At 43.4% G+C, this 26,762-nt stretch overlaps 1 protein-coding gene and 1 long non-coding RNA gene across 4 annotated transcripts; one reads left to right on the top strand and one right to left on the bottom strand.

Moving 5' to 3' along the window:
* LOC147578376 (uncharacterized) lies at positions 1 to 26,085 on the top strand. Its single transcript, XR_015254250.1, has 3 exons — positions 1 to 177; positions 21,524 to 21,743; positions 23,028 to 26,085. It is a non-coding gene; the product is annotated as an uncharacterized LOC147578376 (long non-coding RNA).
* LORICRIN (loricrin cornified envelope precursor protein) lies at positions 5,055 to 7,748 on the bottom strand. 3 transcript variants are annotated; one of them, XM_086718272.1, is made up of 3 exons: positions 7,619 to 7,748; positions 6,221 to 6,343; positions 5,055 to 6,139 (listed from the first exon to the last, which is right to left on the bottom strand). In XM_086718272.1, the coding sequence occupies exons 2-3, from the start codon at positions 6,318 to 6,320 to the stop codon at positions 5,289 to 5,291; spliced, it is 951 nt and encodes a 316-aa protein (XP_086574398.1). In that variant the 5' UTR covers positions 6,321 to 6,343; positions 7,619 to 7,748; the 3' UTR covers positions 5,055 to 5,288. The 3 variants fall into 3 exon arrangements, with proteins under 3 accessions (XP_086574398.1, XP_086574396.1, XP_086574397.1); XM_086718270.1 differs by having other exon boundaries at positions 5,055 to 6,343; XM_086718271.1 differs by having other exon boundaries at positions 5,055 to 6,343; positions 7,613 to 7,723.
* Positions 26,086 to 26,762: the final 677 nt, after the last annotated feature.

Here is a 26,762-nt window from a genome sequence, read left to right as displayed (position 1 = left end):
GGTTTGCATATCTCATGTAATGTATTCAGTACTGTACTGAAAGTGGGAAATGGAAAGGTTGTATGGGTACAGAAAGGTTGTAAGTGTATTATTTGTTTACTTTCATGACTGTGTGGCTGACCGGGAGCTGCCCAGGAAAATAACAAAATTCAAAATTTGAAGTATGATTTCTCCTGAGTGAGTATTGCTTTCACACCATTGTAAAATCAAAAAATTTTAAGTCAAACCATTGTAAGTTAGAGACCATCTGAAAATGTATGCTATACTACCATAAAATTTTACCTTTCTTTTTTTTTTTAGAATTTGATTTTGATTTACCTATGATGATATTTTTGACTGTATCTCTTTGTATAGTTTTTTATTTTAGTGGCTACTGTGGATATTACATTATGTATACAACATAACTTATCACAGACTATTGTTATTGACATTTTGAAAGGTAGACCTTATCTCCATTTTGGTCCTTTACTTAAATTCCCCAATTATATTATCTTAAATATTTCTTCTACATACATTGAGAACTACATCAATGTTTTGGTTATTGGTACAACTTTCAATATTATTTTTAAAAACTCAAGAGAAGAAAGACACTGTCCTAAATTTACTCATAATTTTATACTTTGCATTGTTCTTCATTCCTGGTATTTTAAGGTGCCTTCTTTGATCATTTCCTTTTTGTTAGAAGAACTTCTATTAGCCATTCTTTGAGAGTAAGTCTGCTGGAAACAATCTTTGGTTTGTTTTGTTTTGTTTCATCTGCGACTATATCTCACCTTCATTCCTGAAGAATATTTTCACTGCATATAGAATTTGGTGTTGCCAATTTTTTCTTTCAGCACTTGAAAAATGTGCCACTTCTTTCTGGCCTTCATGGTTTCTTCCTTCCTTCCTTCCTTTCTTCCTTCTTTTCTCCCTTCCTTCCTTCCTTCCTTCTCTCCTTCCTTCTCTCCTTCCTTCTTTCCTTCCTTCCTTCCTTCCTGGTTTCTGATGAATAATCTACTGTCATTTGTTTTTTTTTTTAATTTTTTTTTCAACGTTTTTTATTTATTTTTGGGACAGAGAGAGACAGAGCATGAACGGGGGAGGGGCAGAGAGAGAGGGAGACACAGAATCGGAAACAGGCTCCAGGCTCCGAGCCATCAGCCCAGAGCCTGACGTGGGGCTCGAACTCACGGACCGCGAGATCGTGACCTGGCTGAAGTCGGATGCTTAACCGCCCCTCTACTGTCATTTAAACCATAGTTTCCCTGTAGATGATGTGTCATTTTTCTCTACCTGCTTTCAAGATTTTTTTCTTTGTCATTAGTTTTCAGAAGTTTGGTTATAATGTTTTTGGTGTGGGTTTCATTTCTTTGTCTCTCTCTTTTGCTTTTATGTGTACAACTCTTATAAGCATCTTTATTATATGTTTTACCAGCTTTATTGAGATATAATTGACATATAACATTGTGTAAGTTATATAACATGTTGATTTGATACATTAAAAATTGCAAAATGATTACCACTATAATATTAGCTACTACCTCCATCTTGTCACATAGTTACGTATTCTTTTTTCTGATGAAAATATTTGAGATCTATTCTCTTAGAAACCTGCAAGTATATGTTACAAGATTATTAGCTATAATCACATACTTACATTAGACCACCAAACTTGTTAATTTTATGACTGGAAGTTGTACTCTTTGACCAATATCTCCTCATTTTTTCCACCCCCCCCAACTCCTGATAAACATGAGGATGCTCTCTATTTCTCTGAGTTTGTCTTTTTTAGCTTCCACATATAAGTGATATTATACAGCATTTGTCTTTCTCTATCTGACTTATTTCACTTATCATAATGCCCTCAAGGTCCATCCAAGTTGTTGCAAATGGCAGGAATTCCTTCTTTCTTTTGGCTGAATAATATTCACATATACATGGTCTTCTTTATCCATTCATCTATTGATGGACATTTAGGTATTGGGAGTAATGCTGCAGTGAACATTGTGTATACAGATATCTCTGAAAGATCCTGATTTCAGTTTGGATATATACCCAGAAATGGGATTTCTAGATTAAATGGTAATCCTATTTTTAACTTTCTGAGGAACCTCCATACTGTTTTCCATAGCAGCTGTACCAATTTGTATTCCCACCAAGAGTGCACTAGGTTTTGTTTGTTTGTTTGTTTTTTCCCCCTCTACATCCTTGCCAATACTTGTTATCTCTTATCTTCTTGAGTATAGCCATTCTGACTGGTGTGAGGTGATATGTCATTGTGATGTTGGCTTGCATTTCCCTGATGGTTAGTTATGTTGAGTACCTTTTCATGTACCAGTTGGCTATTGGTGTGTCTGGATAATGGTATATTCAGCTTCTCTGCCAGTGTTTAAGTTGTTAATTTTTTTTTTGCTGTTGAGTTGTAAGTTATTTTTCTAAATTTTAGATTATAACCCCTTGTCAGTTATATGATTTGCAAGTATTTTCTCCCATACTGTAGGCCACCTTTTCATTTTGTTGGTTTTTCATTTGCTGTGAGAAGCACTTTAGTTTGATGTAGTCCCATTTATTTATCTTTTTGCATTTGTTGCTTATGCTTTGTTGTCATATCCAGAAAATTGCTGCTGAGACCATTATCAAGGAACTTTATCCCTATGCTTTCTCCTAGGAGTTTCATAGTTTCAGGTCTTAACTTTTAGTCTTTCATTCATTTTAAATTCACTTTTATAGAGTGATGTATTGGTGTGGCTTTCTTTGGGTTTATCCTGTTTGAAGTTGACTTACCTTCTTAAATCTGTAGATTTATGTCTTTCACCAAATTTACATAATTTTGATCTATTATTTCTTCTAAATTTTTTAGCCCCATATTCTCTTCTCCTTTTGGGACTCTGATTACATGAATGCTAGCTCTTGTGTTATCCCACAGGCTTTTGAAGCTCTCTTCTTCTTCTTCTTCTTCTTTTCTTTCAGCCTATTTTCTCTCTGTCATTGAGATTGGATAATTTCTATTGACCTATTTTCGAGTTCACTGATTCTTTACACTGTGATTTCCATTCTGCTACTGAACACATCCAGTGAATTTTATATTTTTCAATTCTAAAATTTAATTCTACAGTTGTTTATTATAAATTTTCACTTAATTCTTCTTTATAGTTTCCATTTCTTTGCCAAGACTTTCTATTTTTTTCAAGTGTGTTTGTAAATTCTTGTGGAAGCATTTTTATAATATCTTTAAAGTCCCAAATCTGGGGCGCCTGGGTGGCGCAGTCGGTTAAGCGTCCGACTTCAGCCAGGTCACGATCTCGCGGTCCGGGAGTTCGAGCCCAGCGTCGGGCTCTGGGCTGATGGCTCAGAGCCTGGAGCCTGTTTCCAATTCTGTGTCTCCCTCTCTCTCTGCCCCTCCCCCGTTCATGCTCTGTCTCTCTCTCTCTCGCAAAAATAAATAAAACGTTGAAAAAAAAAATTTTAAAGTCCCAAATCTGTTTCATTTCAGTGTTGGTACTGATTGTGTCTTTTCTCATTCAAGTTGAGATTTTCCTGGTTCTTGGTATGGTAAGTAATTTTTTTATTGTGTGCTAGACATTCCAGGCATTATGTTTTGAGACCCTGGATCTTATTCAAATCTTATATTACAGCAGGTCTCTGCTAATACTACACCAGTGAAGGAAGTGTGTGCATAGGGGGTGTTATCTCCTTACCACTGGAAAGGAGAAGTCCAATCTTCTCGTTCTTTTTTTCCAGGGTGGTTAGTTATAGTAGGGTGGATATTATCATAAAAGATTTCTGCCTCTCTAGGTCATGTTTCTTGGACCTTTGGGTATGGTGGGAGGTATTTGTTTGTCTGCACCTGTTGGCATTTCTTGGTTGCAGACTTTGCAGTGCCCAATCTAAGATAATAGGAAGCGAAAAGGAAACCCAGGGAACTTACCACAGACAGTGTCAGTCCTCAAGTTCTGAGGACCCTAGCTACTCTGCCTTCTTCTCTCCACCTTTTAGACTGTCCTTATGTTTTTTTAAATATATTATGCCCAGATATTTTAGTTACATTTAGCTGGAGCAATAAGGAGAAGTGCATCTACTCCATCCGATACAGAACTAAATGTCTTACTTTTATTTAAAAAATATACATATGTATATGTATATATAATATGCAGTGGTTGGACTATTGGGTCTTTAAAGCTGCTACCTGTTTTGACTCTCTAAATGGAAGAACTGGGGAGGGATAATTTGTCTTTTTGTCTCCAGCAATGACTAGGTAAGGAGAGTACTTTGGATTTTTGGTGTAGCAGGTGTTTTGCTTCAGGTAAATCAATAAGTTAACATTTACCTAGAGGTAGTAGAATCAAGATATGAAATGGGGCCTGGAGAATTCCTGGCCAGACTGATACTCTATGTCTCTTTTGAGACCTACGCAATTAACAGAGCAATTAGAGCTTTTTCCTTGCTAATTGGTATGTTTCCTGTGTTTCCCCATGACCTCTCTGGTACTGGTATGTTTTTTGCATACACTTACACTGTATGTTCCTAAGTTAGGTGCAGCGTCTTTAAGAGATCAGGAAACAGCTCCTGTACTTCCTCCTCTCCCTACAGGTACCTAGTAAACATCTCACACGCTGTAGAGAGTCACATATATACAATTATTCTTTCTCCTGTGAGTCTGGGTAGCATACGCTAGTGCTCCTCATGTGAAGCCACCCTGCCTTCAGACCTTGCAGAGCAAGTTCTGGACTATGAGAGACAGCATCTCCCCAGGGCAGACCTGTCTTTAAAAAGCATTGAGCTCAAGAAGAAGACCCAGAGTGGCAATCCAACCCACTATGGGGTTGTTCATGGAAATCTGTCCGCAGAATCTTTGTGTTTGAGGATCACTTCACCATCTTAAGCCATAAAACAGAGAGCTCACATCTTTGCTTCTGGTTGCCAGTCATTCCTCTCTCCTCTGCTGACCCCCTTCCCCCAACAAAATAAGTGTATTTGTTGACTGAATGTATATATGGACGGATGAGTGAACGGAGGAAAGGAAATGAATGAAATGTGACTTGGAAGATACAAAGGTGACTAAAACCCAGAAATTCTCATGAATTGCAAATTTATTGACTGAGGAGGCACTGGGGTTGGGAGGTAGTTGTACAGAAACCAAAGAGGAAAACCTGTAGAACAAGAAGCAGCCCCAGAACTCTAAAGCTTCGTCTGGGTGTAACACACGAAGCATTTGGGAACCTCGGCAATATCAAGAGAGCGCTGAGCCCATAGGCGCCCACGGAAAACGGCTCCAGCTCCTCAGTCTCCGCGGCGTCCAACTGGCCTTATTTGCTTGGCCAAGTAGGTGCCTGCTTCTGCTGGGTCTGGTGGCAGATCGGGACGCCCTTGCCACCTCCGGAGCCCCCACCGGAGCTGCCGCCTCCACCACAGGACGACCCCCCACCACTGGAGAAGCAGCCGCCGCCGCCCCCGGAGGAGCCGCCGCCCCCACCGCAGGACGACCCCCCACCACTGGAGAAGCAGCTGCCGCCGCCTCCAGAGGAGCCGCCGCCCCCAGCGCAGGAAGACCCCCCTCCGTAGCTCTGCTGCGGCATGCAGGAGGTCTGGGTGGTCTGCTGCGAGGAGAAGTAGCCAGCTCCCTCGCAGCCGGAGGAGCCCCCGCCGCCCCCGCAGGCGGAGGAGCCCCCGCCGCTCCCGCAGCCGGAGGAGTCCCCGCCGCAGCCGCCGCTAGAGATGCTTCCATAACTCTGGCACTGAACCTGCTGCCCGGAGCCTCCGCCGCCCCCGGGGTAGCCCCCGCAGCTGGAGCCTCCCCCGCCCCCGGAGTAACCCCCGCAGCTGGAGCCTCCACCTCCGCAGCTGGAGCCTCCACCGCCCCCGGAGTAGCCTCCGCAGCTGGAGCCTCCGCCGCCTCCGCAGCTGGAGCCTCCGCCGCCCCCGCAGCTGCCACCACCCCCGGAGTACTTCACACTCCCGCTGGAGCCGCCGCCGCCGCCGCCGCCGCCTGAGTAGCCTCCGCAGCTGGAGCCTCCGCCGCCGCCGGAGTAGCCTCCGCAGCTGGAGCCTCCGCCGCCTCCGCAGCTGGAGCCTCCGCCGCCCCCGCAGCTGCCACCATCCCCAGAGTACTTCACACTCCCGCTGGAACCGCCGCCGCCGCCGCCGCCGCCGGAGTAGCCTCCGCAGCTGGAGCCTCCGCCGCCTCCTGAGTAGCCTCCGCAACCGGAGCCTCCGCCGCCTCCAGAGTAGCCTCCGCAACCGGAGCCTCCGCCGCCTCCGCCGCCCCCGCCGCCCCCACCGGAGGTCTTCCCGCAGCCCACTGGGGGCATGGGGGTGGGCTGCTTTTTCTGGTGAGACATCTTGTTTAAGGAGAGAGAGAAGCCTAGAAAGAACAGGGAGCATCACTGGACCAACCGCAAGCGCATGGAAGAGGCAGGGACAGCCGTGCAAACGCCCATCATCCTCCAGGGCAGCACGGCCAGGCTGGGCTTGATGCCCTCTGTTTAGACCGGGAAGAACTCTCATATGGGACTCCTGGGATTAGTCGTTTCCCCCTCAGAAAGTCTTTACCAAGCAGTAAATAGCCCAGGTACTGCTCGCATTTCTCTCTCCCAGCTCTGCCTTTGGCATCTGAGTGATTTGGGAGCAAATGACCCACAGTCCCACCTCTATCCTCACTTCCTGAAAAATGAGACAGTTCGAGCACTTCATCACTCATGCCTCCTCCAATCCCAACACGGATTCTCTGAATGCAAATAGAAATTTCCACAAACCTCCACCTAGGGTGGAGGATTTTACCTATCCCTGACAAAACAGAGGGAGGTTTGTCCGAATGTCAGAGGGCTGTTGCCCGCCCCCCCCCCCCCTTCTCTGCAAAAGCTCTTAGTTCAAACTCTTGGTCTGTCCCACTGAGCCTAGCCATGATCCAGAAGCTAGTTATCAGAAAAAGCAGTCTCCCCCTGGTCTGGTCTTGTCTGTACACAGGGGAAAGGACCCAGTGGTCCTTTGGATCAGAATCTCTGACCAGAAGATGTAGGCTTTGCTTACAGCCAAGCTTGGTTGAGGGGGGGCCATTAATAGTAGGAAGTTGTGCCATGGCATCTCATGCCATTTCTCTCTCAGAACATCTCTGAAAAACTGGCACTGGGTTCCTGAGGTTCCCCAAATATCCACCATCTGCAGCATTGTCTGCATTACTCTCCTTGTTCTCCCTTACTCTCTGGAACTAAGACTCAGCCTATTCTCCTGACCAGTGCATAAGGTCCATCCTGCCCACTCATAGGAGCAGTCTGCAGAATGTCCCTCTGTGCCCATTACTGGCCTGCTCCTAGAAGGGTGCCGTAGAGATAGATGGAACTCTGTGCCCATCACTTGCCTGCTCCTAGAGGGGTGCCATAGAGATAGAAGGTAGTCTTGTCTTTGTGGAGTTCCTATTCTGGCCAGAAGATCAGAGACACAAATCCACACAGCAACAGCTCAGCCCCCACTGCCTTCCTGCCTGAATTCCCTCTAAACATGAATGCAGTTGGAAAGTCAGAGGTCCTATAGTTTCCAAAGGGGTCAGAGGTCTTGCCAATCTGTCCCCTAGTCCACCTAGCCTGCACAGGCCTGGGGAAGACTAGCTGGGAAGATGAGAGTCAGGAGAACTCACACTTACTTGAAGCACCAGGAGCTGAGTGAGGAGAGGAGATGCTGGCTTATGTTAGGAGCACTGGAGCTCCCAAGATTTTATACTCTGAGCCCTGACTCATCTATTGATCTGGGCCAGCCTCTCATGTTTGGCCTCAGTTATGTGACCCATGGCTGTCACCCCACCTGTCTGTTGATTACAGGCACAGGGTGGCCCATTCATGAAGATTTTGGCATTCTTGAGATAGTGTGTGACTGGCCCCTTCTCTGATGCAACTGTGTGGCAGCAGGGATGGCTGGCTAGAGTGGATGGCAGTCATTGTTTCCACAACCTATGACAAAGGGTTCATGCTGTGAACAGAGGTCCGTGCTTGAGGACTAGGTCTCAGACTCTTAGTTGGCCCAAGAGTCTACACCATAGACAGGGCTATAACTGGCCCAAGAGTTGGCCCAAGAGTCTACACCATAGACAGGGCTATTACTAATGGAACATGGGTATCTACATTTATTTATTTCTGCAGATTTATTCCTCTGATCGTTGATACTCACTTTCCTTGCAGAGGAGCAAGGAAGGACCATGTGGTCCTTCCCACCATGGCCTTTGGCCCTGACATCCTGAGGTCTTATGTGGCAACAGTGACCTCAGCCTATGAGGCAGCCGTGGAATGGAGGGGACTTGAGGTTAAGTGACTGGGTTTGGGTGCTCCCTATGGTACTTGTCAGCTGTGTCACCTTGGACAAAGTCACAGCACCTTACCCAGTGTCTGACATAGGAGGCACTTAGTAGTTATTTGTTGACTATTGAATAAGTAGGCTTCTGATGCTCAGTGACCTTGTCTATCAAATAAGAATAATACCTGTTTCATAGACTCAGGAAGCAGGAATAGTTATATAAAGTGCAGAAGGTGATGCTTTTGTTTTTATTGTTTTCTCCTATTACATCACAGTCTTACCTCCAACGTGGCCTACCCTTGGACACCAAGGCCAGAAAGGAGTCCATGGGTAACTTGAGGCAAGTTCTTAGTGGGAAAATAACTCAAAAATTCCCCATTGACCCTGGATCAGTAGCATCACCTCTATGTATGAATGGCATGCTCCCCCCCCTTCTTTCATCACTGGAACTCAATTGTTACTGTCTAAATTATGGCATTTGAACTTTGTTCCACCCATCTGTGTGTTGAAATGACAGCTCCAATAATAAATTGACTGTTAATTATGGTGGAGTTTTAATGATCAAGTGGTCCTGATTAGACTGTGGCCTTCAGAAACCTGTGGCTCTAGTTTTAGTTTGAAAGGCATGAACCCAGGCAAACCCAGATGCTCTCCTCCTGAGAGACTAGCCAGAAGGGAGAAGCCAGGACCTATTGGAGAAAGCATGTTTCTCAACTTGAAGCTGAGGCACCAGTGAGATTTTGAAGGGAAATAAGCCCCAACTAGATGACTACCATGGGTATAACAAAGGTTGGTTTTATTTAGTTGGGAAGCACTGGAGAAAGAGAAAGGGTGTAGACCATGTACAATTCCAGCACTGATCTGTGGGCCCATGTTGGCCCATTACTGTGTGTTCTCTAGTCTGGAGGAAAATGTAAGTAAAAGGATATCAGCAGTGTACTCTTTTTTTTTTTTTCTTTCCATGTTTATTTACTTTTGAGACAGCATGAGTGGGGGAAGAGCAGAGAGAGAGGGAGACACAGAATCCGAAGCAGGCACTGGGCTCTGAGCTGTCAGCACAGAGCCCAACGTGGGGCTCGAACACACGAACTGTGAGAGCATGACCTGAGTCGAAGCTGGACACTTAACTGACTGAGCCACCCAGGTGCCCCTCAGTAGTGTATTCTTGAGAAGAAAAGTCTTTTATTTTGAAATCATGGCCTTCCTACATTTGTGTGTGTTAAAAATATCATTTTGTTTAAAAGTGATGGAAACTCCAGGAGGTTGTAGTTTGTTTCAAGTCCTTACTTGTCAAACTATAAAAATTGGCTATCACAGAAGAGAGGGAAATGTTACTATATGAAATTCTCAAGTTTGGAAGCCTCAAGTGCAGGTAATCCCATAAAGCTAATAATCTTCAAATTGCCCATGTCAGTTGGAGTATGTAAAGATATGATATTTTCTTTCTTTCTATATATAAGATTTGAGATTCTAGAGCTTTATGCATTAATCCAGCCAACACAGTGTACTGGGTACTACACTGAACATTAATAGAGTCAGAAACCTTGTCAAAGCTGTGCACGGATCTCCTTGGTGGATTTTGGAGAGGGATATTCCATGCCTGCCTTTGCTATTCTAGGTAGCATTTAATAAGAAAACCTTTCTAACTAGTACATTCTACTTTGCTAACATGTAGAAGAGGCTGATGCAACATGGTATTGACAGCAATGCTAGATCTTGTAGGCTCTAAGTTAACCTTGCCTGAGGTGAACATATGAGCTTGCTTCTCCATTTTATCCCTCTAGACCAGAAGTAATGAGATACTGTGTGGACAGCAATTGATGATCACATTTCATCAAATCAGTGAGGAAATGATGGAAGTTTGTAGAATTATTACACTTGGGTATTTGAAGTTTTTTGACTTCATATGTCATATTTTTAAGATTTATAACCCTTATATACTTACCTTGAATGTGTGCTAGCACACCTGAGTTCTGCAGCCTCACAGATCACATCTTTGTTCTTGCCTTTACCTGTATCCTTAGAGGGGATGGACCAGAATGCAAATGCTTCAGTGCTCAGTGTGGTGCTAGGAATTAATAGCTGCTCACTGAATCCTGGTGGAAATGAAAGGAATTCTTTTATTTTTAATTTAAAAAAATTTTTAAAGATTTATTTATTTTTGAGAGACAGAACGTGAGTGTGGGAGGGGCAGAGAGAGTAGGAGACACAGAATCAGAAGCAGGCTCCAGGCTCTGAGCTGTTAGCATAGGGACCGATGCAGGGCTCAAACTTACCAACTGTGAGATCATGACATGAGCTGAAGTCAGAAGCTTAACCGACTGAGCCACCCAGGTGCCCCTGAAAGGAATTCTTAATGCCTGTTGACTAACAGCTCTGGGGGGGGGGGGGGAGCATGGTCCCTATCCCAGGCAATCCTCAGTCTGAAGGGAGATCACAGCTCTTGAATATGGGGACCCCCCCAGCCTGATAGGAGCCTACTCATTACAGTCTTTATGTGTCTAAAGCTACACACATGCATCCTCATGATTGAGTGCTGACAACCTACCTAACTGAGGGTTAAAGGGCAACAGGTGGTTTGTAAAGAATAAAAAAAGACACAGAGCAAGGGCTCAGGAGCATTGGCAGGGCAGGCATAGAGCTTGGAAGCCCTAAACGTAACATTGTTTACATTCACTGTGAAAGTTTCTTCTTCTAGTCCTGCCCAGGAAGTGCCTCAGAGCTTCAAAACAGCAGACCCCCCCCCCCCCCCCCCCCCCCCCCACCGCTCCAGGGTACATATTCATCCTCTCTCCAACGTTCCTGGGTCAGCAGTTTGAAGAGGTGGTTGTCTTTGTTAGAGAACTGGGAGAAGGACAGCTCTCTAGTGGTTCATGGCTGCTAGAATTCCTTCTCCAGGAAGCTTCCCTAGGTCCATCCACCCACTGGTTCCATTTTCTTTGCCACTTTCCCTTTCCAATCCCTTAAGGAACTACTGTACCAGTTACAGCCTGCTAATGACACATCCAGTAGCCTTGTCTCCTTTTTTCAACTTATAACTGTCCTTGACAGCTGGGTCACCATTAGTTCCTTATTTTGCATCCTAAGATTCAAAGAGAGTTTATAGCATCCTGGAGCTTTATTTGGACGTGTTGACTTTTGAATGACTCTCTTTTGGGTGCTTCTGGAGCTCATCCCTGCATGGAGAAGGAGGCCCACAGCAGAGTTTTTCCAGCATTCCTGAATAGCTTGTAGATGCATGCAAGATGAGCAGTGTGCCCAGGGACTGCACTTGCTTGGCTTAGACACTTCTGGTGTGGACAGGCTCTGGTGTTTATGGACTGCTGCTGCATATGGGTCTTGTCTATTCCTCACAAGGGTCCTGTGTGCTCAGTGATGTCATCCTCATTTCCCAGATAAAGCAATCAGCCCATAGAGGCTAATGGAACTGCTTACATTTCCCCAACCTTTAAGTGGCAAAGCCAGGATTCAGACTCAGTTGTTTTGATTCCAAATTTTGCATTCTTTCCAAGTACTACTGCCTCTTCTTTTTGAATCAATATGGGCAGAATGAGGGGATGACATCCCAGGCAGGCTCAGGTTCACACCCTCTAGGAGGCAGGGAACAGATCTCACTCTTGTGGTTGCTCCCAGGTGCTCAAGGATGGTTCTGTTAATTAGTGGACTGTAGGAGCCAAGAGGAGGTAGAGGTCATCTGATAGACCTTTACCATTGTTGGAAGTAGATGAACAACCCAAGGCCCAGAGAAGCCAAACTATTTCCCAAGGCCACACAACAGGCCCGAGACTAGAGCCTGGGTCTCCGGCCTTCCCATTCTAAGCTTTTCCCACTGCAGACTCCGCAGAGGCTTTGTGATTTCTCCTGACAAGATTATCTCCAGGTGTTGGCAGTGAGACCAGGAAGTAGTTACAAAGACAGTAAAAGTATTGAGCTGACATGTTCAGGTAAACTCCTGGGTCTGAGTGCTCTAGCCTCTGGGCCTGGAAGGAAATTGTTGATGCTGAGTTCCTTCAACAGGTGGGCAGCTGCTGCATAGCCTGAGGGCTCACATATAAACTTTACAAGCAGGGAGGAGCAGTGAACAGCAGTTATGGGCCCTGTCCTGCTCCGAGATAGGCTGTGTCAGAGGAGGCCTCTCAGGACTTTTGCGCCTGGTGGTAGTTGGTGGCCCAAGAATGTTGGTTCAGCCCGTCCACTGTTAATCCACTGATTATCCATGGGCAGATAATGCATCGTTGCTTTAACTGACTCCCAAGTCAAATAAAATCTGGAAATCAAAACGATATGAAGGAAAAAGCACAAACATTTCAGACCCACAGCCTTCTAGGCTCTTTGGCCTAAAGCTTTAACCCAAATTCTTTCAGGAGCATGCTGCTTTAGATGACCAGCACCAATATACCTCTCCTTTACTGGGAGTCATTGAAAATCAAGGTAAGGTAAGTGCTCTTTCCATTTTGGTCTCAAATCTAATTTTAACTCTACATGGGTCTCTCAGGAATTCCCTGGGGCTACAGCAGGCTTTGGATGTGACCTCTCTGACTCAAAGACAGCTAATGGGATTTACTACTGAAGACCAGAATCTGGATCCAGCCTGTGTTTTGACCAGGAAAGCTCTTTCATCACATTTGCTGGTTATCCTTAATTTTTGTTCATTCTTCAAACTATACCTTATTTCAATAGTTGAAGCTGTTGAAATTGGGTGGATGATTTATGGCAAACCTTTTGATTGCTTAGAAATGTAAGAATAATCACAATTTGGTTTGTGTGCCTCTACTGACTTTTCCATTGGGTCCCTTCATATGCTCAGAGAGTTCCAAGGTGAAGGGCTATGGAACCATTTTTCACATCTGGTGTGGATTCCTAGGGCCTTCTCTCCTGGACTAGGAGCAGCATCTAGGCAAGATTGGATGCTCCTAATTTTCCATTTCTCCATTTAACTCAGAGTATTTGATATGTACTTGTTCATCAGTGAAGGAGATGATGAGAATTTTAGCCTCATATCCCAGGGAAAATACAATCTGATTTAGTTTTCCATGGAAATTACTTTTAAAGTAATTTTGGTTGGTCATGGCAAGCTGCTTTCCCCTGCCACCCCCCATCTTTCATTCAAGGTGCCTGATTCCCCTATCATCTCCCTTTCTTATTTTTCAGAATATCCCTTGGATCATGCTTTCCTAGAGATACTAATCACCCATGGTCCAGTGGTCAGCTTTCTGGAGGGGCCTGAAGCAGCACCCCGGGGGCACTTCTGAGGTTTGCCAGTCTCTGGTCTGTTCTGAAGGTTAACGATTAGAATCTTTTCTCTTCTGAGGTATTGGGGTTTTCGGAGTTCTTGTGCTCTAAACCTGTGATCTTGGGCTCACATTTCCCACCCCCCTCCCCCAACTTCAATTTCTCCATGCATACAGTCAGTCTGACTTCTGTCCAGTTTCCTTTTGGTCCCTCCTTCCCAGGGCCTCACTCTGGACAGAGAGGAAGGAGAAATGAGGATCAGAGGTAGTAATAGGGAAGAAACTAGGTGGGATGACAAGAATCAAGGGCCCCTGGGAAAAGAGGTTAGAAACTCTCATACCTCCCTGTGTGCTAACCTTGTTCCAGTGAGAGGCATTTTGGGTACTCTTCTTCCCCAAGAGCATTTCCCCCCACCAAGCTTGCTGTGGAGGAGGAGGGAGGGATTTAGCAGAAGGGTTGGGTGAGGAAAGTTGGCCTGTGCTATGAGTAACCTTTGCAGAGTATCATTACCCAGGGTGGATATAATTGCTGGGGATTAATAGAAACATGTGGGCAGGCTACTATTGCCTTAGATCCTTCTATGATTAGCAAAGATCACTTTGGGTCTCAGAGGAAGGATTATTTTATCTCCTGAATGTTCCCTGGAAGTGAATCCCCTTGTGGTGGAACTGGCCCCTTACTTTCTAGTAAATCATTCTGTTGTAAAATACAAAGAAAAACAAAACAAAAACAAAAACCAAGTAGCTTCACCATAACTTGAAAAGTAAAGCAGAGAAAACAAGTTACATTTAATTCCAGTATTTAAATACAATTAATGTTAAGTCTTGGTTAGTACTTTCATCTCTTTTTTCCTTCTTACTTATACCTTCCTTTCATATAAACTCTCTGTTTTGGGTGCTGATTTTCCACGTGACATTTTCATCAAGCACATATCCCCGTGGCCCTCCATTAGTTTTAGTGGCTGTGCTCCTTTTCCCGCTCCTTATCTTCCACCTGCCCTGTAACCTCTTTACCCTTAAGACCTCATTGTTGAATTTCAGTGGGTATTTGTTGTCTCCCTGACAGATTGCTAATTATCTTTATCTTTCTTTATGTGCACAGAGTGGCTTCATAGTAGGTGAGGAGAAAGGTTAGTTGCATGAGAACCAATCCCCAATCCTTTAGTTCTCATCTCCGATGACTCTTTGTGCAGAACCTAGTGCCTCAGTTCCCCTTGACTCTAACTCCACAGAGCCATTATTTTCCATCAAATGTTTTCATTTTGTCTCCATCTATTCCTCACAGGGCCAGGATTCCCTTGGGAATGTGCAGTCAGAAACAATACCTTCTAAAAAATTTTTAATTCCAGTATAGTCTACAGTGAAATATTAGTTTTAGGTCTGCCACACAGTGATTGCTTCCACCCGGTGCTCATCACAGACGCACTCCTTAGTCCCCATCACTTATTTTGCCCATCCCCTCTCAGAACCATCTCTTTGTTCTCTATAGTTAAGAGTGTTTCTTAACTATAGTTTTCTTGTTTGCCTCTCTCTCTCTCTCTCTCTCTCTTTTTTCTCTTTGCTCATCTGTTTTATTTCTTAAATTCCATCTATGAGTATTCCATCATATGGTATTTGTTTTTCTCTGACTGACTTATTTCACTTAGCATTATACTCTCTAGCTCCATTCATGTTGTTGCAAACCTTTTAGTGTATGTGTGGGAGAGTAGGAGTAAGGGACAGAGGAAGAGTCAGCAGTTTAATGGGGCATTTGAAAAACAAGTCACTTAGGGCAATAGTAGCCAAGTGCCCATGGGATAAGGGGATGCAGAGAAAAGGAGTCACTGGATAAGCCTTCTTGGAAGAGGTGTTTTGAGTTGGGATTGGAAAATAGTGAAAACTGTAGATAGGTTTCTCCAGATTTGAGCTTTGGTTCTTATATTTCCTTTCATGTGTATGTGGCTAGGTGTGCATGTGTGATGTGTGTACACACGTGTGATGTGTATGTGTCCATGTGTGATGCGTGTGTGAATGAATGATGTGTATGGACATGTATAATGTGTGTACCTGTCTGTGTATATATGTGCACACATGTTTGTGTGTACATATTATATGCTTATACACGTGTGTAGGCATGTGTGATATGTGTATGTGTCTTTGAGTCTGTGTGGGGTGTGTGTCCATATGTCCATGTGTCCATGTTTATGTGTACACATATATGTGTGTGATGTGTGTATATATATCTGTGTATATGTGTTTCTGTCTCCTTTCCACAGACTTCAGTATCTTTCCTCACATCAGACTCTTCTTCATAGAACCTGTTCCCTCTCTCCTGGGAATGTTGGCCCTGGAATTGCTGTCAGCCAGCCCTCAGTGTCCACAGTAACTGTATTACGTGTCAAACTGGCCCACATCATTTTCCATTGTTTCTCTAGCCATGGTAGTAGATTTGCCCAATAAGGTCATGCTTCAGCTAAAAGTCTTCAGTGTCTCCACATGAGGATGAAGCCCTGATTTCTTAGTCCAAAGGGCTTTTTGTGGTTCAGTACTGCCCATGTTTGACTATTCCCTTGTAGAAGCATTTTGCTGCAAACTCAATGACCCTCTCTGCCACTGATCTAGGCTGTGTTTAATAACTTTGTATTTTTCCTGTGCTTTTGCTACATCTGTTAATGCCCCCTTTCCTTGATTTGTCTAACTTCTATTTTCCTTTCAATATTCCATCAGACATCATTCTTCCAAAAAACCTTGCCCAACACCCCATCTGATTGAGGGAGCACCTCATCTGCAGCACAGTAATCCTGCCCCCACCACACTGGGGGCTCCTTGCATCCCAAGCATCCAGCACATGCCTGGCACAACATGCAGTGGATGCTGGTAGAATGCAGCTCACGTCTAGAATTGTCAGTGGCCTGGACATTGTGTTTTAGCCTGGGTGGGGAACATATTAGGTCTCTGTCCTATTTTCACTTCCCAGACAAGATTGCTCCTGGAGGGCAGGGGTGGCATTGCAGCTCTCAGTAAACTTGGAGCCTATGGATACACCAGGCACTGAGTCAGTGTTTATTGAAGGGAAAGAAAAAAAGAAAGAATGAAGTGGAGAACAGAAGGAAGGAAGAGAGTAAGAGAGAAAAAGAAGGTAGGAAGGGCAGGAGAATTGTTGCAAGCTTTATGGTTTGAGTCTGAACAGAATATTGACTTTCTCTCCCTTCCCAAATTTGGGTTCTCTGGTCTAATTCTGGCAACTCCATGAAGTTATAAGACCCATTTGCCCCCAAAGAAGGAAATAATCAGACATTATATCATTTCAGAAGTTTTCTGAAGGTTTTAGTTTTGTGGCTTTTTGCTGTGATTTCATTTCAAATAGATTGATATTAATATCTGATTAAATTATTCATGGTATTTAATTGCTCTCCATGATTAATGAAGACATTTTACTCCTCATAATCACTGCTAGATCCTATGTGGATTACAAAGGAGTTACATAATGTGAGGTGTGCTTTCCACTGGTGAATCACAAGCATTTCTTATTGTAATAGCTGTGTACTACTTTCCTCCCTCCCATATGAAAATATTAAGGTTTGCGCTGGACCATGTATTCGATTTCTGAGTTATTTCCTTAAACAGTTTTGGACTTTGGGGCAGTCACTCGACCTTACCTTAAAGTAAAAAATATTAAAAAAATCAACCTTACAATTATTGGGTTAGTATATGAAAGTTTCAACACTGGATCACGGAATGAATATTTCTAATTGAGGTGGAAAGATTAGGAAACAATCTGGGAATATAATCACTTATGTGTATTTGAGAATGAATAGAAAAAAAATATTCCTCCCTATCTCTCCCTTTAAAAAATGAAAATGACTTCTTCACATTTGAGATTGTGGATGAAGGTAGAAAACCTTTATTACACACATGTAAATATGTAAGTGGATGATAATTTTCAAAAGGAATAGATAAGCTGTTATTAAAATGTTACTTTAGGGGCACCTCACTGGCTCAGTCCATGGAGCATGATTCTTGATCTCAAGGTTGTGAGTTACTTTTTAAAAAGGTGGGGGGAATCTTTGGGAGTGCCCATCTTGCTCAGTGAATAAAGCATGTGACTCTAGATATCAGAGTTGTGAGTTTAAGCCCCACATCAGGGGTAGAGTTTACTTAAAAAAAAAAAAAGGCAAACAAATGTTACTTTTGACCTTCAAAAAGATCCTAATGGTTTTAATATTTTCATTCATTTGCTAACTTTGATAAACTGTCAAAATACTTTACTCATCTCTTCATGCCATGAATAGACTACAAAGGCTATAGTTTTATAATATTTGAAATATTTTCTCGGGGCACCTGCCTCAGTCGGTTAAGTGTCTGACTTTGGCTCAGATCATGATCTCATAGCTCATGAGTTTGAGCCCCACATTTGGCTCTCTGCTGTCAGCTCAGAGCCTGGAGCCTTCTTCTGTGTCTCCTTCTCCCCCTGCCCCTCCCTGCCTCACACTCTCTCTTTCAAAAACAAACAAAAAATATTAAATAAATAAATAAATAAATAAATAAAATAAAATTTGAAATATTTCTAGAAATATTTATCTATACTTTTGCACTATTTTTATTTTTATTTTTTTTTTTATTTATTTTTTTTTTCCAAACGTTTTTTATTTATTTTTGGGACAGAGAGAGACAGAGCATGAACGGGGGAGGGGCAGAGAGAGAGGGAGACACAGAATCGGAAACAGGCTCCAGGCTCTGAGCCATCAGCCCAGAGCCCGACGCGGGGCTCGAACTCACGGACCGCGAGATCGTGACCTGGCTGAAGTCGGACGCTTAACCGACTGCGCCACCCAGGCGCCCCCTTTTGCACTATTTTTAATGTGTACTAGAACAAGCACTTCAGATTTATAATTTTAATGGATATTATTGTGTAGGATGAAGTAAAATAAAGTAATACCATGGTAATATACCTTTGAAATAAATTTGGCTAAGTAAAACAGTGAGTTGATCTAGAGAAAAGTATTAATAGTACAGGGATGACATGGATATGGGGAAAACTGTGAAGGAAATATGTGAATTTCCTGAGAGTTTGGACACCCTAAGTTACAACACGGGCCCTGCTGTTTTCCTCTGGAGGGTTCCAAACATCTTCCTGGGAAATATAGACTGGTGTAGAAGTTGGACCTCAGGTTCAGCTGTGGGTGGGGAAGCTCCAACCATGAGAGCAGGCCCATCTCTGTCCTACTGAAACACCATGGACCTGGGGAACACTAAGACTCAGGAGCTGACCCAGAACTCTGCCTTCAGGGGCAGGCCAGAGTCACCCTGAAGCAGGCAGTGTGTCCTCTGAGTTGTACTCTTTCCTTTGGAGCCCCCAGACTCTTCCATTCTATACCCAGATCATCCTCAGAAATGTCTCTGCATTGTGGCAAGACTTTGGTGACAGAACAGATGTCAGAGACATGGGGCAGAGTCCTGGTTTCACCACTCACTGGTTGTGGGGCCGCATATACATTACTTAACCTTCTTAGGGCTACATCTCTAGGTATAAAAGGCTTTATCTGCCTATGTATTGAGGGTGTTGTGAAGATTAAACAAGATCTATTATTTGGAAATACTATTGGAAAATAATAGGTGTTTGATTAAATGTCAAACTCAAGGAAAGATTGTACAATTCATTTAAAACATAGTGTACACATCTGATATTAGTTCAAAGAGGTTTTCCATCTGGGGGCACCCGATTTGTGAGGGTCAGAATTATATTTGGAAGAATGTTGCTCTTATGGTAAAATGTCAGGTGTCATTGGGGAGCTGAGGGTGGAGATGTGATCAGGGGAAATCTTTCCAGGGCAGATTTTCTCCAGTGGTGTTGCCTTCCCTAAGGCTAACATTGGGCTTGGGCTCTGGCTGGCCTTGTCCCTTTTGTCCAGTTTTCTCCCATGTTTCTCTCTGAGTCACTCATTCAGTACTTAATACTATTATTACCAATGTTGACAATGACCATTTGTTGAGCACATACTATGGGAAAAGCACTATGTTCACTATTTTAGTGTTTCTTCATTTGAACCTTACCACGTACTGTGAGACTATTACCCATATTTTATTTTTAAATGTTTATTCATTTTTGAGAGAGAGCATGAGCAAGGGAGGGGCAGAGACAGAGGGGGACAGAGGATCCAAAGCAAGCTCTGCACTGACAGCAGTGAGCCCAATGCAGGGCTCAAAGTCACGAACTGTGAGATCATGACCTGAGCTGAAGTTTGACACTCAACTGACTAAGCTGCCCAGGTACTCCTATTACCCACATTTTGCAGATGACAAAGTGTGGTCTGAGGAATATAAAGAACTTGTCCAAGGTCACATGCTGAAAAGTAACTGAGCCAGAATTATAGGTAGGTCTGTTTGACTCTAGAACCCATGCTCTTCAGACTATGCTATCCTATGGGATACAAGTCAACATCAACATCAGCATCAGCAAGTGTTTTCTGAGAGGTGTGTAGTTGTCACCCATCGCTCTAGGCACGGGCAAAACATACACACACAAATCCTCCTCTGGGATGAGACCTCTGAGGAACCCAGAAAATTCAGGACCTTTAGAAGCTGGAATTAAAGCCGACTTACTTAGCTTCTGTAATGGAATGGGGGACATTATTGTGGCTCTCTTCAACAGGGGATGTCTAGGGTTTGGGACCCCTAAGTTGACCTTGCTTTGGACTGAATGGAAAGGAGGTTCTCAGCCAAGCCAGATATTATGCAATCCAAGAGGCCTCTTCCAACACTAGGTTATGTGCCCCCTTTCTGAACCCCTAAAATGGCCTGAGTTATGTATCTATCTATCTATCTATCTATCCATCCATCCTAGAGACAGGGAGAAAGAAAGAGAATCTCAAACAGGCTCAACACTCAGCACAGAGCCTGGCACATGTTATCATGACCCTGGGATCATGACCTGAACTAAAATCAAGAGTTAGATGCTCAACCAACTGAGCCACTCAGGCACCCCTATTATTATATTTTTAAAAACCACCTACCATATTGTGTTTACATTGTGTGTTAATGTCTATCTTCCTTGCCCAGCTAAGAAATTGAGGGTAGAACTGAAACTTACTGAGCATCCAATTTTTAGTACTCAGTGCAGTGTCTGTTATGAAGTGGTGTCTTATAGATGTGGAGAAATGTCATAACCAAGGTGATTGTACCCACGAGGGAGCAGGTAACCAGACCTTTAAGAGAAGGGGAAGAAGAGGAAAGAGTAAGATTTTAAGGATGATTGGCATTTGGGGCTCTAGAAGGATGCTATTTCATTGGAAGATGAGCTTGTCATGGTGAGTGGGTCACCAGTCCTTGTTTGGAGCCTTCACTGATGCTACTACCACCACCATCATTATCATCACTACTTAAGACTTGGCTACAGACAGGATATATGGATGCCACACTTAACCCTGAGCCTTGCTCAGTAAGTGTCAGATCTTGGCAAGCCAGTAATTTCAGGGGAAAGCACAAAAAGAGATGAGAACAAGGTGATGGTAATTGCTGCCTAGTGTGCCTAATCCTTCAGGAAATCAAATTTGAGATAATAGAGGTGCTTCAGCCAAACTTTTGGATGATGGGGATGGAATTAAATTGGTTTGAGTCCAACTTACATGTTGCCTTTGCTGAAATGAGTCTCAGAAATGCCACTGAATTCCAGAGATGCCATGGCTGTTGTGGTTACTCTGCACAAGATGTTATAGGCACAGCATTTTTTTCCCTTTAAATTGTGTTCTGATTCCTGAGATTAATTGCTCACCTTTCCATTTGTGGCAGAACAGGCCAAGTGTCCCTCAGCGGGGCTCCATCTCTGTGCGGGTGTTGAGCCAGGTGTGGCTGGTGGGGCCTTGCCAACACCACTGGAATGTGACCTCACACTTCTGCCTGTTGACCTCTCCCCACAGGAAATGACAACTAGTAGGGCCAGGCTCTGACAGGTCTGGCCAAGTCTAGCCCATGGTAGAAACACCTGAAAAGCCTCCCTTGGTGGGCTTACCTTACTCTGTATTCCCATTTTTCTTTCTCTCAAATGCACACAGAAATTGCCATCCTGGACAAACCCTAAATGAAGTGGATGTGGAGGCTGAGATGCAGAAAAAACTGCTATGGCTGGGAAGGAGAAAGTGCTATCCTACAGCCCACCCCTCCTGGGAAGTGTCATCCCCTTTGCTGCTCTAACTTCAGTCCATGTGCTTCCCCTCTGCTTGTCCTGCCAAATGGCAGCAATAAAGCAGGAGGGACTTGGGTCTAAGCAGTCAGGTAACCGGCCTTATATATAGAGGTGCTTTTTGCTTTGTGCCTAGTTTGAATTCAACATATCTATTTCCATCATCTTCAATGCCATTGCCACCATGGCTATATTGCATTGTTTCAATACTAGTGCTAGTAGTTTCAATATTAAAGTGCTTCAATAGCATCATCATTACCACCTTCCCCACTCCTGCTGATTCTGCTCATTATCATCACTGCTGCTATCACCTCCACCAGCTCCACTGCCTCTACTAACTTTGTCATCCCCAATGTCACCACTTCCACCATTCCCACTGCCATCACCACTATCACATCTACTCCCTTTAGCAGGACTACCACTGTCATCAGCATCATCACTTCAACCATCTTCTTTACTACTGACACCACAGTCATTGCCACCACCACCACCATCAGTTACCATCTTCACTATGTCCACTGTTACCCCTGCTACTGCCACTGTGATTCATTCTCACCATTACCACCCTTACCACCACCACCATCACCATCACCATCACTACTTATTTTCACCACCACTATTACAACTAGCATGGGGAAGAGAAGACTTAGGAGTTAATGAATAGTCATCTTTGAATGATTAAAAGTCTGTGGAATAGTTAAAGTTACTTAGGGTGGGTAAAGAAGTTAGAAAAATGGACAGAAATTAAAAGGAATTAGAATTTAATTTTGGTGAATATAAGCAAGGTGTTTCATGGAGCTAGGGCAGACAAGAAGGGTGAGAAGTTTGATGATAAAAGATAATGAGTAATTTGGAGCATGTTAAGTTTATTTGCCTAAGATGTCAACCACCTGGATTGGGCCAGTAGGTGGCCTTGCATCCCACTCACTCACTGATGCTTGGGTCCTCTCTAAAGAATTCCTTAAAAGTGGCAATCTAAGCTGTAGATGACCAATTCTTTTAGGATTAGGGAACTCATTTAACTTGAAGTATCTGGTTCCTTCTAGCCATTTTTATATTAAGTTTCTAATCATTCTACAATACTGAAATACATTGTCTTCTCAAAAGCTAAGATTAGGGTAAAATTAGATTAGGGTAAAATTTAGATTAGGGTAAAATTTCTCCTAGACACCATTTTCAATCCTTGTTCATAAGTCTTGTTGCCTTGCACAGGCAGCCAATGTTATAATTTGCTATGATTTTTTTAGTAAGTCATTCTCTTGAATTTATGTACATATTTAGGAACAATGTAGTATTGCATTGTGTGTACATTTGTGTGTTCACATACTTTTTGTGTCTGACCCTTGCTTTTTTTTTTTTTTTTTTCCACTCAACAGATTAGTAGAATGGGGAAGAGGATGCACTCTGGAGCCAGACTGCATGGATTCAGATCACAGCTCTGTCACCTGTTATTTGCATGACCTAAATTATTGACCCTCCTTTAGCTTCAGTCTCCTCCTTTGTTAAGGGATTACAGTGGGCCTATACCCATTAAGTTCATGTGTGGATTAAATGAATTAATTTATGTAAGCACTTAGATCAGTGCCCTGCACATACTGTAGAGAGGCATAAAGTCACATTGTTGCTTGTCACTATTCCTTAGTAATGTTTTGGTTCTGCCACAGTCTATTTAGCCATTTCTAAATTGATGGCCATATAGATTGCTTTGATTTTCCACTCTTGCAAATAAGGCTTCCACGCGTTTTTTTATATATGCTTCCTTTTACACATGAAGAATAGTTTCTCAAAGATAGAGAAGATGTAAAATTGCTGCATTTATAATTTTAAAGGCTTTACTAGAAAATTATGAGTCTGCTTTCTCTTTCTTCTACCTGTTGGTTTTAGTTATTCCCTTGGGCAGCCTGAGCCATATTAGCAGCTCCGAAGTAATAGACCCTACTGGTTAAGACTGATAACTTCAGGTTCAGATGAATTTTGAGGGTAAGAGGGTCATGTTTTGAGGAAGCTTACTAATATATACAGTAATTTATTTAATTACTATGAGGTAGTGATGACTGCATGACTATCCCCACTCTACTCATTAGGAAATGGGAGGCAAAAAGAAGCAATATAATTACTCAGGGTCACACAACCGTAAGTGGTGGATCCTTTGTACAGGTGTGAACATTGAATCAGTACATGTAAAATTTCTTAGTATTCTGCTCAACATACAGAAAACATGCAATCGATGTTAGCATCATTCTAGGATTAATTGGTGATAATTAAGGCTGTAGAATTATTATTACCATCACTACTTTACTACTCTCAGAATGTGATAAAGCTTATCTCTGGGGAGTTCACTTCATTTGTCTTAACAAAATGATATGGAATTGTGGTTTCAAGCCTTGTTTGGCCAATCTAGTTTATTCTGTTCCATAGCCACAAACTACATGCTTAAACTTTGAGAAAGTTGCCCTAATTAGCACCCTGGTGTTTACCCACAGATAAGATACATACACATATAGTTAAATATAAAGTGTGGATGCACATAAATTCTCATTTGTGATGGGGCAGAAGCCAGTGGGTGGGGAGCAGAGTTGCACTGGATGCCCACGAGAGAGTAATGGAGGCCTATACTTGGCCCTTGAGGAGGACAGGTCAGCTGGCTTGGGATGCTGGAACACTGGAAGCAGACTATGAAATCAATTCCCTTCTGGAGGGAATGGCATATATTAATGCACTAAACACTACTATGGGGTAGAAGATGTGGTTACTAAGATGAAGAAAACACAGCCCTTGACCTCCAGAGGACAGAATTGTTGATGCATGTTTGCACCACGGGTGACACACAGGAACATACTTTAGAGGTGCATACAAAGTGTGGTGGGGTCTAGAATCTTCCAGAATATGTCATAGGAACAGAAGTGTGGGCAGGAATTTGAGGCAGAGGGAGAGGCATGTGAGAAGACATGGGTGTAACACAGCAGGGTGTGTGCAGGGCACTGCAGGGCCAGGAAGGATGACTGTGTGGTGTAGTGCACGTGAAGAGGGAGGGGTGAGGCATCATGAAGGAGGCTGAAAGCCATGTCAAGGAGTTTTGACTTTTATCTTAAAGGATATGGGCAGCCACCAAAGGTTTTTTGTCTTTTTTTGTTTGTTTGGTTTTTGTTTTTAGAAAGAAAAAGCTTGATTAAATCTTAATTGCACAAGGTGTTTCTTAAAATACTGGCACCCTGAGGAAAAGCTGGGCTGCCTTGAGGTGGGAGCAGACTTGTGGGAGAGAGAGCACAACAGGAATGGGGTCCAGGAAGGGGCTGGCAGCAGCCTGGGAAAATGTTAGAAGGTGGATCTTGTAACCATGACCAAGTTTGACTGACTACATTGGCTGGTCTGATAGTCTCACATGGAACAAACAAATAAATCAGAGAATACCTTTACCCTGATCAGTAGTTACAGAATTGTTTCATTTAATCGTTAAAATAACTCGTGATTTTGGCATCATTGTTACTCCCACCCTGCAGCTGAGTAAATGAAGGCTCACAGAAGTCAAGAAAGTGGCTTCAGAACCCATAGTGTGTGAGTGCCAGTATTCATTTGGCACAATTCAGCACTCCTTTGCTGCCAGGAGTGTCCCCAAAGGCCAGGGAAGTGACTACAGAGTTTATTATGCTGAGTTCCTGAATGGGGCATCACTCTGTGTGGCTGCAGAAAGCTTCAGTGCCCAGAGTTGATGCCTTCTGTGATAAAGTGGCCCTGCAGGGCCCCATGTGGTATGTGAGGTGATGGCCAGATATCCCTCTGAGGAGGAGGTGTGTGAGGGACCTGAAGAGCTAAATGTTCTCCCGACAGTTCCCTCTTCCCAAGGTGGAGGCAGCAGGTGAGACCTCCAAGGGCTGGCAAGGACAAGTGGCCTGTGACTCTCATCACAAGGGAATGATTGGACCAACACAAATCCATCATCACTTCTGGAAAAACTGCTCCCAGGACATGACTGACTGGCAACAGAGCTTAGCAGGGCATCTTGGCCCCCCAGGTGCTCCCTTTCTTCTGCAATGTTTCAGTGACAAGAAAAAGGGATTTCTTAAGTGCTCAGCTGTAAGAATGAGTGGGTTGATGGTGCTATGGTGCAACCCTACCCCACCCTGATGCCTCCTGCTGCATCAGGACCCTGGGTCTTGGCATTTCTGTAGGCAGCCACACCTCTGAGTTAAGGAAAGTAGGATGCCTTTCACACTTTCTTTGGTTCTTCAGACACAGGCACACCTCGTTTTATTGCACTTTGCTTTACTATGCTTTGCAGATATTGTATTTTTTATAAATTGAAAGTTTGTGGAAACCCTGCATGGAAAAAAACCTATTGGTACCACTGTTTCCCAATAGCATTTGTTCAATTCATGTCTCTGTGTCACATTTTGGTTAATTCTCACAATAGTTTAAACTTTTTCATTATTATTATATTTGTTATGGTGATCTGTGATCAGTGATTTTAATGTTACTATTATAATTGTTTTGGGGAACCACAAACCACATCCATATAAAAATTGCAAACAATCATAAATATGTGTTCTGACTTGTGTGTGTGCTCCACTGACCAGCCATTCCACTGCCTCTGTCTCTCTCCTTGGACCTCACTATTCCCTGAGACACAAAAATATTAAAATTAAGCCAGTTAAAAATCCTACAATGGCCCCTAAGTGTTCAAGTGAAAGGAAGAGTCACGAATCAAAAGCTAGAAAATGACTAAACTTAGTAAGGCATGTTGAAAGCCAAGATAGGCCAAAAGCTAAGTCTCTAGTGCCAAACAGCCAAGTGGTGAGTGCAGAGGAAAAGTTCTTGAAGGAAATTAAAAGTGCTACTCCAGTGAACACACAAATGATAAGAAAGTGAAACAGCCTATTTGCTGATATGGAGAAAATTTTAGTGGTCTGGATAGAAGATCAAACCAGTCACAACACTCCCTTTAATCCAAAACCAGATTCAGAGCAAAGCCCTAATTCCTTTCATTCTTGTGAAGGCTGAGGGAGGTGAAGAATTTGCAGAAAAGTTTAAAGCTAACAGAGGTTGGTTCATGAGGTTTAAGGAAAGAAGCCACCTCCATAACATAAAAGTGCAAGACCAAGAGGCAAGTGCCG

Source organism: Puma concolor, chromosome C1 (genome assembly GCF_028749965.1).
Source record: "Puma concolor isolate L17-30 chromosome C1, mPumCon1.1.hap2, whole genome shotgun sequence".
NCBI classification, from domain to species: domain Eukaryota; kingdom Metazoa; phylum Chordata; class Mammalia; order Carnivora; family Felidae; genus Puma; species Puma concolor.
The sequence above is the reverse complement of the archived record's forward strand: the minus strand, read 5'-3'. Positions and strand labels throughout refer to the sequence as shown.